The sequence below is a fragment of the Rhinatrema bivittatum genome, chromosome 5 (genome assembly GCF_901001135.1).
Source record: "Rhinatrema bivittatum chromosome 5, aRhiBiv1.1, whole genome shotgun sequence".
Lineage (NCBI taxonomy): Eukaryota > Metazoa > Chordata > Amphibia > Gymnophiona > Rhinatrematidae > Rhinatrema > Rhinatrema bivittatum.
The window spans coordinates 10,796,412-10,807,819 of NC_042619.1; the positions used below are offsets into that span (position 1 = coordinate 10,796,412).

Consider the following 11,408-nt stretch of genomic DNA (forward strand, 5'->3'; position numbering starts at 1 on the left):
GCTATGGCTTGTCTCCTCTGCTGCTTTGAGTGGAAGGTGGGTGTCTCTAAAGTAATACCAGCCTCTCCTGAGGCCAACACTAATGTACGTTAGATTTGGAAATGAAGGAGCATACTATTGCTTGAAAGATGGCCAAGTATCCTCCCTCTACAGATGGCCTTTTGACAGGCAACATATTCGGAAAAATGCAGATTCTCCATAAATCCAAAGTGTCTCCACAGCTCTAATGTTTTGTGAGATACTTTTTCTGGATCCTTGGGTGCTGCTGCTGGCGTTGGGGTTGATGATGGAACAGGAAATGGATGGAACAGGGATGTCTCTCAGGTTATTCTGCCCGCTCTTCCTGGGCTTTGGTCTTAGCTCTGGTAGGATCGCTTGCTGCCTGTTGCTGCTCACCAGATATCATGGTGGTATCTAAGTTCTCCAAACCCTTCTCGGCTGCTAGACTTTCAAAATCCCCTTCTTCTAAGTCTTTGCATCCCTCATGTGATTCATCTCAATCCATACATTTTGCAAAGATCTGCCACAGGCATTAGTCAGACTGGAAAAGGGAGTCTGGTGGTGCTGGTTTTGGCTGAGATCCCTCAGCCCTTCACTGAGACTGCATTTTCCCAACCCTTCAGCATATGCAGTGGATATAAGATTAATATGAGACGGACAGTGAAATGCTAAGAGAAATTAGGGAAGCTAACCAAATTGATACTAGTGCAGTAATAATGGGAGACTTCAATTACCCCAATATTGACTTGGGTAAATGAAACATCAGGACAGGTAAACAGACAGGTAGATATAGATAGATTTAGGCCTATATTTTCTAAAACACCGCGGCGGCATGAATCGCGCAGTGCAGGGGGATGAGCCTGTGATCGCTGCAGATTTCGTACCCAATAGCGCCATCATAAAAGGTGGAGCTATTGGGCGTGAAATGGGCAGCGAAAAGGCTCCTTACCTTTTCGCCATCCATGCTGTCTTCGCGGCGTCCACCCCGACTTCTCCTCTTCCGGGGCAGACGCCGCCCCAACTCTGCCCCTTTTTAGCTATCGCACGTGAAAGGGGACTTTTCGCATGCGAAATGTCCCTTTTCGCGTGCGCTAGCTTTAAAAAACGATCCCCTTAGTTTGAAAGACAGGTAGATAGGTAGATAGTAGACAGTACGGATGTGAATCGTTTTTCTGACGATTGAAAATATCAGAAGATATTTTCAAACTTGTCAGAATTCGGGGGGGGGGGGGGGGGGGGGGGGGGCCCGAACCCGATCCCGATAGGAAAACCCCATGAAATTTTTCGTGGTGTTCTCTTAACGTTTTTTTTTGGGGGGGGGGAAGAAAGGGCACTTAAAAATAAACCCCAAACCCACCCGGCCCTTTAAATTTAATTCTTTCGCATCCCCCACCCTCCCAACCCCCCAAAATTTTTTTTAAAGTACCTGGTGGTCCAGCGGGGGTCCCGGGAGCAATCTCCCACTCTCGGGCCGTCGACTGCCACTAATCAAAATGGCACCGATGGCCCTTTGCCCTTAGCATGTGACAGGGTATCCGTGCCATTGGCCGGCCCCTGTCACATGGTAGGAGCACTGGATTGTGCTTTAACTAGGAGCCTCATTAAAGCACCATTAAAGCACCATTATTCAGCAGTTTAAGGCGTCTCAATACTTGCTACACCATCTGCCAAATTTTAAAATGGCCATGCGCGTAAAAAACAGGGGCATTTTCTCCCCTATAATAGATACTTCACATTTATCTTCCTTTTTGGAAAATTCAATTGAAGAAGTGAAAACTTCGACCTTGATTGTAACACTAGCACTGGACTCAGACAGAGAATTTGTCCTTAAAATGTTTTTCAGACATAGAGATGCATTATTCTTCAGTAAAAAAAAAATTTGCATGTTCCCAGATGTAGCAAAAACCACACAAGCGAAAAGAAAGCGTTTCCTAATGATGCGTCCGGCTGTTATAGGTCTGGGCGCCTCCTTTTGGTTGAATTTCCCCTGTAAATGTGCGGTGAAACATGCTGGGGTAAGATATGTGTTTTTTGCTCCCCTTCAATTAAATTCTTTTATCAATAGCGAAGTTAATCCAGACCCCTTCAATTGCTAGAACCAGCTCCGAATAATGTGCCCCCAACTAGAGAAAGAAAATTCACCAGCTTTGTGACGGTCTATCTTATATTGACTTTGATAGATTTAATTTTCTTCAGATTTTCATTGGAACTCCCCCGAATATGTGGTCTGACAGGATATTACAGGGAATGAATGTTAGAGTTTATTATTCCTGGTAAATATTGATTATGACTTGCGAGAACTATTTATCTCTGTATATCATCTCCTGTCAAGTTAATTCTTGTTCACTGAATTTAAAAAAGCAATAAATAAAAGATTAAAAAAAAAGAAAACCAGCGGCATTTTCAAAGGGGCCCGGCCACGCACGTAACCCTCGTTAAATGCAGATGTGCCAGGCCAAGAGTCAGGGGCGGTCCAGGGAGCAGGGAGGGGGCGGTCCAAGGAGCAGGGAGGGGCAGGGCTGGAGGTGGCCGGCACAACGGCCATTTGCCGCCGTGCTGGGGAAGCGCGCTCCGGTAGCCTGCCGGCACGCACTAATTGCTACAGCTCCTGAAGAGGAGCAAAAGGGCAAAAGGTAAAATAAAAAATTGGGGGTTAGATAGGATAGGGATAGGGGCAGGAATGAAAGGAGAAGCGGGAGGAAGGTCAGGTAAGTGGGTTGAAAAGTTCCTTCCTTAACTGGGTGGGAACTGGGAGAGACCCGATCTCGTCACCGTGCACACTTTTACAAAATTAGGACCACTTGCGCACGCCGCTCGCACATGCACACACGTGTTATCAAATCGGCACATCCATGTATGCTTGCCGGGAAGCGCGTGCACATGGACTCGTGCGCTCACCCTTTAAAGTCTACTCCTGTACGTGTGGAATAGGCTTCCTGGGTCACTGTATCATGCTACCTATCTCTAGGGCCTTATGCAAATCCAGCCTTCATATTGGTCATTTGGATGATGTGGGTTAGATCTATTTTAAACAAATAAGTAAATAAATAAATAAGAGTGGGAGGAAATGATGGCAGAAAAGGACCAAATCCTCAATCCAGTCCGCCCAGCAAGCTTCTTAAGGTAGTAACTGCCACTCTGTGCAGGTTGCTCCCATGTTTCTCTTAAGGGTAGAAAATGCCGCTCCATGGAGTTATCTCCAAGCCTCATGATAACCCATAAAAATTGCAGCTAGCATCAACATTTTTTCCAGGGAGAAGAGCTTTCCTGAAAATGCAGAGAGTGCTGCCTGACTTGTTTTGCTTTCAGACTTGGCTGTAGAAGCAGTCCTGTGCCTTTTCTCTTATGTCTGAGGCTCAGTACCCCAGATCATAGAAGTTGGGATCCCTTTGTTGTCCGAATCCAATTCCGCTTTTCCCCCTGCTGTCAAAGAGGGGTGTTATGTTAAAAGCATTAAGGCATATTGGTTAAGGGCAGAAATCTCCATGCTATCTGCTAAGGCTAATAATTAGGGATGTGCAGAGCAAAAGTTTAAGTTCATATGTCCATATGTCCAAAGGGGGTCCCATTTGCGGTCAATATGGACATAAACAGAATTCAATGAGTTGAGTATGTGTCCATATGTGCAAATAAAAATTTAAACCCCTCACCCTCCTTAATCCCCCCCCCCCAAGACTTACCACAACTCTCTGGTGGTCCAGCGGGGTCAGGACGCCATTTCTGACCAACTTTGCAAGGAGCACGTGACGTCGGCGTCACGTCGGAGTGACGCGGCGTCACGTGATTCCCCACGAGTTCCCTCCGGCACCCTCGTTCGGCCCAAAAGGAACTTTTGGCCAGCTTGGGGGGCCTCCTGACACCCCCAAGCTGGCCAAAAGTTCCTTTTGGGCCGAACGAGGATCCCGGAAGCGACCCCGCGGGGAATCACGTGACGTCGGCGCCACGTCAGAGTGATGTCGGCGCCACGTCAGAGTGACGCGGCGTCACGTGATTCCCCGCGAGTTCCCTCCGGCACCCTCGTTCGGCCCAAAACTCGCGGGGAATCACGTGACGCCGCGTCACTCTGACGTGGCACCGATGTCACGTGATTCCCCGCGGGGTCGCTTCCGGGATCCTCGTTCGGCCCAAAAGGAACTTTTGGCCAGCTTGGCGGGGCCTCCTGACCCCACCAAGCTGGCCAAAAGTTCCTTTTGGGCCGAACGAGCGTGCCGGAGGGAACTCGCGGGGAATCACGTGACGCCGCATACTCCGACGTGGCACCGACATCACGTGCTCCTTGCAAAGAATTTCAGAAATGGCGTCCTCACTCCTCGCTGGATCACCAGGGAGTTGTGGTAAGTCTTTGGGGGGGGATTAAGGAAGGTGAGGGGTTTAAATTTTTATTTTGGATCAACAATCGCGATTTCCAACTTATTCAACATAGCTATGTTGAATAAGTTGGAAATCCGATTGTTTATGTCTCATCACTTTTTTAAGTTAAAAAAAAAAAAAGTAGCGTTTTACATTTATGTTCAATACGAATGCACACCCCTACTAATAATTGCCCCACCAGCAGGTTAGCCCCATGAATACTTTCTTCATTTCCTTTAGGACTTGGCCATAGAAGCAGTTCTGTTTTTTTCCCTTATGCTTGCATATCAGTATCCAAGACTATAGAAGTAGGATCCCTCTTGCTTGTTGTCTGAATCCAATTCCCCTTTCCCCCTGCCATCGAAGCAGAGAGCAATGTTGCAGTTGCATTAAAAGCATCAAGGCTTGTCGGTTAAGAGTAGTAATCTCCATGCCTTCTGCTAAGGGTAGTACTAACCGTTTCACCAGCAAGTCACCCCCCCCCCCCCCCCGCTTGCTTTTCTCATTTCTGCCTCTGGCCTTTAGAGATCCACAGTGTTCATCCCACGCCCCTTTGAATTCTTTCACTGATTTTGTCTTCACCCCCTCCTCCAGAAGAGTTTTCCAAGCATCCACCACCCTCTCCATGAAGAAATATTTTCTGGTGTTGGTTCTGAGTCGTCCCCCCTGGAGTTTCATTTCATGACCCCTAGTTCTATTGTTTTCTTTCCAATGGAAAAGGTTTGAAGTTTGCGCAGCATTAAAACCTTTTAGGTATCTGAAGCTCTGTATCCTATCTCCCCCTGCACCTCCTCTCTTCCAGGGTTTACACATTCAGATCCTTCAGCCTCTCCTCATAAGCCTTCTGATACAGACCCCACCACCATTTTGGTCACCCTTCTCTGGACCATCTCCATCCTGTCTCTGTCCCTTTTGAGATACGGTCTCTAGAACTGAACACAGTACTCCAGGTGAGGCCTGACTAAGAACCTGTACAAGGGCATCACCACCTCCTTTTTCTTACTGGTTATTCCTCTCTCTATGCATCCCAGCATTCTTCTGGCTTTAGCTATCGCCTTGTCACATTGCTTCGCTGCCTTCAGATCATCAGATGCTGTCACACCAAGGTCCCTCTCCCAGTCCGGGCCCCATCAGTCTTTCACCCCCATCTCATAAAGCTCTTTTGGACTGACGCCCCCTAGATGCATGACTCTGCACTTCTTGGTATTGAATCCCAGCTGCCAAGTCTTCTACCACTCTTCCAGCTTTCTTAGATCACTTTTCATTCTCTCTACTCCTTCAGGTGTGTCCACTCTGTTGCAGATCTTAGTATCATTCACAAATGGGCAAACTTTACGTTTTATCCCTTCCACAATTTCGCTCACAAAGATGTTGAACAGAACCACACTCCACTAAACACTGATCTCTCTTCAGAGTAAGTTCCATTTACCATTACACGCTGTCTTCTATCCGTCAACCAGTTTGCAATCCAGGCCACCAGTTTGGCACTCACTCCCAAGCTTCCCATTTTATTCACAAGCCTCCTGTGCGGGACCGTATCAAAAGCTTTGCTGGAATCCAAGTAGGCAACATCAAGCGCTCTTCCTTGATCCAATTCTCTAGTCACTCAATCAAAAAAATGAATTAGATTTGTCTGACAGGACTTTTCTCTGGTGAATCCATGCTGCCTTGGGTTCAGCAACCCACCAGATTGTAGATAGCTCACTTTCCATTCCTTCAGCAGAGTCTCCATTAACTTTCCCACCACCGAGGTGAGGCCAACCAGTCTGCAGTTTCCAGCTTCCTAACTGCTATCACACTTGTGAAGTGGGACCACCACCGCTCTTCTCCAATCCCCTGGCACCACTCCCGTTTCCAGGGATCTATTGAGGTTTAGAGGATGGGTTGTATTGCCCACCAGTATTATTTATATGTTCTTGTTATGTCTCATTTTGATTTATCTACCAGGAAAAGGGTGTGAGAATTATATATTTACTTACTTGTGTGAGCTCTGATATCCACCTGATGATCATGTGATTTATGCCATTTCTAGGTAATTTTACAATTATCTTGTGACTTGATGTGCGTGCATTTGAAGAAGGATGGGTAAAATAATAAATGAAATGAATTACACAATAAACAGCATGTTCAGTGGCAATGGCTATGACATGCAAAGTAAGAGAGTGAATGAATTTAAACAAAACCATTTATTACAAAATACTTCATCACTGGCCTAGTGTTTCAGCAGCAGCGACGGGCACTGCCAATCAAGATATCTGAGGCTCACAGTGAAATCACACCACCTCGCTTCATTATAATGTATTCAGAAGCATGACTAGAACCGCACACAACAATCTCTCAGTTAGACGGATACTGCAGACACAGTGGCAGATGCACATCCTTCCTGCTGAATGGGATTTTCCACCAACATCTGTGGCCTGGTTCCTGTTAATGGAACGGGCACACAGATAGATAAATAAATAGGAAGATCGATAGAACAGATAATCATATTGAGCACAAGTTTCTTAAGGGTGCCAGAGCCTCAATTAAGAAGTCTTTAATGGCTGAAATTAGGACCCTAAATGTAACGTTAGGCATCTTACCTTGATGCACCTAAATTAAGGTGCCTATTTTGGCACTTGGTCGTAATTTTTAGTGCTCACTACCTAAATCCAATCACATGCCTCCTCACTCCCCCCTCCCCACCCCAGTCACTGCCTCTGTCCACTTATTAGGTTCGTTTAGGAGCCTTATGAGGTAAGGTTGCCTATAATTAGGCTCTGAGCCCATGAAAATTTTAAAATTCAAAAGTACGAGTGCCTATCTCTTCAAGCGAGGCACTTATGTCCTTTGGATATCATTCTCCTAGTCAATAAGAGAAAAATCTCATCTAATCCTAGGCATTGATTAGGTAATAAAAATTATCATTAAACAAAAAGAAAAAAACATTCTTTAGAAGTTTATACTTTATCACTTAATGATGGCACATTTACGTATATTACTGAGTGTAATCTGGTAAGACTCTCTCACTCTGGCAGTAGCTGCCATCTCTGATCCAGCTAAGGATATCGCTCATTCCTGCAAGAAACTATACTTGACTTCTTCCTGTATAAAAATGTTCCCCCGAGTGTTTCAATTTGAAAAACACCAATACATTTCAAACACTTAATAGCGAAACAGAAATAAGAGAAGGTCTAAATAACATGACAAACAATGAAAAATTGACGGAGTGGAGTTTAGGTAGCATAGAGACAACCATGGGTTGAAGAGAGAATTATTCAAAAACATAGAGTGGCCTGGGCGCGCAATTCACTAAACAAAGCTATGCAAATTAGGGCCTGCGGAAAAATGGAGGCGCTAGGGACAGTAGCGCATCCCTAGCGCCTCCTTATTGACAGAAGGTGTGGCTGTCAGCGGGTTTGACAGCCAACGCTTAATTTTACCAGCATCGGTTGTCTAACCCGCTGACAGCCACGGGTTCGGAAAATGGACACCGACAAAATTGAGGGTCCGTTACCCAACCTGCGTGCCGCGGGCAGATTTTTTTATTTCTGGGGGCTCCGACTTAATATCGCTATGATATTAAGTCAGAGGATGTACAGAAAAGCAGTTTTTACTGCTTTTCTGTACACTTTCCCAGTGCCGGCTTTGGCAGGAGTTAATTTCTGAAAGTAAAATGTGCGGCTTGACTGCACATTTTACTTTCTGTATCGTGCGGGACTAACTAATAGGCTCATCAACATGCATTTGCATGTTGCGGGTGCTATTAGTTTCGAGGGGGTTGGACGCGCGTTTTCCACGCGCTATTACCCGTTACGTATAAGGGATAAAGCGCTATTACCCCTTACTGTATAAGGGGTAAAAATAGCGCGTGGAAAACGCGCATCCAAGTGGGGGCTAACGGTGCGCTCGGACTGAGTGCACTTTACTATTTCAGCCTGATATAGAGGAGTTGAAAAGAAAAAGGTGATCATCTGTTCTCCATATCCTTTTATACAAATGAACTTGATGACATGGGCTAAAACGATAGCAGAAATGATGAGATAGATTTCTTTTCCTAATGTGTGACCTAAGAACTGTGAAGGTAGATGAGCACTGGAAGGAGGTGGTGGAGTCTCCATTACTGGAGATTGTAAGAGCAGGTTAGACAAACACATATCTAGGGTGATATAAATCCAGAAATCATTCTCTAATTTCCTTTCATATCATTAAAGGTGAAACCCATCTGGTCCACTCAGGACTGCAGTATTCATTGGTATTCTAAGTGCATCTTCCAGAAATCATATTTAACATGACCAATGAGCAATACCACCTGGGATTAGACCACCAGTGACTGAGCATCCAGATCCAGATCCCACTGCAACCACTCACTCTGTGATATTATCAACCAAGTCACTTAACCTGCCAGGTAGTTCCTAACAATAAGCTTTATCTCATTTGATGTTATACAACTTCATAAAACTTATACAAAATAAATTATGAACATTGAAATCTAAAATGTTGAACATGAAGCTATTGGTCACCAGTCCAGGGGTCTCTGGTTTGCATTCTGCTTATACCTCTGTTTGATTCCTGACTTCTGTTTTCCTCCTTGGGATGAATAATAAAGTGGTCTTCATATCCCCAAAAGCAATGTTGAACCAAGAACTTCTCTTATAGCAACATCTGTGAAGATTGCTCTTAAAAGAGCAGCATTATGCTTTCAAGCCAAAGGATATTCCATCAGCATTTAACCTGTACATAATGGGAATGTGGAAGATCATAGGGAAAATACTGAAGTTGAGATTGTGTTGTCTAATAAGAGCCACAAGGGAAAATATATGAAGAGAGGTCAAGTCTAATGGTTCCTTGAGCAGTGTTGGAAGGGAAGAAGTAAAGACATTTATCTTGCAAGAAATTATAAACAGAAAATAAAATCTCTTCTCAGTTATCTTCTCCTATTAAAGCGGATCATTGCTAGCACTTGGCAACGGATCTGTTTGGTATTCACCCCATAAACTATGGGATTGAACATGGGAGGCAGTAAGAGGTAAAGGCTGGCCATGAGTACATGGGCAGAAAGAGGAATGTTGTGACCAAATCCATGTGTTAGAAATGTAAAGAGGGCCAGGATATAAAAAGTTAGAATCACACAAACGTGGGAACTGCAGGTGCTGAAGGCTTTGAGGCGCGCTGCCCTGGACGGAAACCTGAAGACCACCCTCAGAATCATGACATAAGAAAGGACAATAAAAGTCACATCAAAACCCACAATCAAAATGGATACAGTCAGTCCATATACAGTGTCAATCAGTGTATCAGCACAGGCGAGTTTTGTCACTGCAAAATACCCACAGTAGGAAAACAAAATCATCTTGTTGGAGCAGAATGAAAGCCTCGTCACCAGAAAGCACAATGGGATTGTTAAGAAAAAAGCTCTGATTAATATCACTAGTCCCAACCTTACTATGACTGGATTGGATAGGATAATTGAGTGTCTCAAAGGGTTGCAGATTGCCACATAGCGGTCAATGGCCATGGCCATGAAAACCCCTGACTCAGTAAGAACATAAGAACATAAGAAAATGCCATACTGGGTCAGACCAAGGGTCCATCAAGCCCAGCATCCTGTTTCCAACAGTGGCCAATCCAGGCCATAAGAACCTGGCAAGTACCCAAAAACTAAGTCTATTCCATGTAACCATTGCTAATGGCAGTGGCTATTCTCTAAGTGAACCTAATAGCAGGTAATGGACTTCTCCTCCAAGAACTTATCCAATCCTTTTTTAAACACAGCTATACTACCTGCACGAACCACATTCTCTGGCAACAAATTCCAGAGTTTAATTGTGCGTTGAGTAAAAAAGAACTTTCTCCGATTAGTTTTAAATGTGCCCCATGCTAACTTCATGGAGTGTCCCCTAGTCCTTCTACTATCTGAAAGAGTAAATAACCGATTCACATCTACCCGTTCTAGACCTCTCATGATTTTAAACACCTCTATCATATCCCCCCTCAGTCGTCTCTTCTCCAAGCTGAAAAGTCCTAATCTCTTTAGTCTTTCCTCATAGGGGAGTTGTTCCATTCCCCTTATCATTTTGGTAGCCCTTCTCTGTACCTTCTCCATCGCAATTATATCTTTTTTGAGATGCGGCGACCAGAATTGTACACAGTATTCAAGGTGCGGTCTCACCATGGAGCGATACAGAGGCATTATGACATTTTCCGTTTTATTCATCATTCCTTTTCTAATAATTCCCAACATTCTGTTTGCTTTTTTGACTGCTGCAGCACACTGAACCGACGATTTCAATGTGTTATCCACTATGACACCTAGATCTCTTTCTTGGGTTGTAGCAGTAGAGGAGAAACAGTGGACAAAAAACATCTGGATAAGGCAGGACTCAAAATAGATTTCATTGGAATGGAACCAAAACAGGGCCAGCATTTTAGGTGATACAGAAGTAGATAAAACAACATCAGTGAGAGACAGCATGGAAAGGAAGTAATACATGGGCTCATGGAGACTCCTCTCAGTTTTTATAATGTACAGAATAATGCAGTTTCCAATGCAAGCCATGATGTACATCCCACAGAATGGGATAGAGATCCAGATGTGTGCAGCCTCCAGCCCTGGGATTCCAGTGAGGATGAATGCTGATGGGCGGATGAGACTGCCATTCACAGATAACATGATGTGCAGCTGTCTTCAGTATCCTGTGAAGTATCAGGTCAGATTTGTCTCCTGGAAATAAGAGACATGTGATACAGATGAGAAATAAACGTGTAAAATCCTGTGACTTGCTTACTGCAAGCATGTGAGCTATGCCCTCTCTGTGTCTGGGTTTCTGGTTGCTTCTTTTCAGTAAAGTCGCCACAGGTTGTACTTTATCTGAACTCAGGTTTCTTGCATCTGCACTTTTTTTTTAACTGTTGCTACAAGCACTCAGGCAGCTAATGCACAAAATACTGGCAAAGAAAAATAAATGGTTCAGACAGCAACTCTCTCTACCAGTTCATGTGCCTCAGCTGCCCAGCGGCTCTTGTTGGCTCCCTTGGTTCTTTAGTCAGGATGTCTCATCTGGTTCCTGGCTGCCGGT

General features: G+C 44.7%; 1 protein-coding gene across 1 annotated transcript; it reads right to left on the reverse strand.

Annotated features, from left to right (window-relative positions):
- Positions 1-9,256: 9,256 nt before the first annotated feature.
- On the reverse strand, positions 9,257-11,002 carry LOC115091663 (olfactory receptor 52R1-like). Its single transcript, XM_029601826.1, has 2 exons — positions 10,671-11,002; positions 9,257-9,872 (listed from the first exon to the last, which is right to left on the reverse strand). The coding sequence occupies exons 1-2, from the start codon at positions 11,000-11,002 to the stop codon at positions 9,257-9,259; spliced, it is 948 nt and encodes a 315-aa protein (XP_029457686.1).
- Positions 11,003-11,408: the final 406 nt, after the last annotated feature.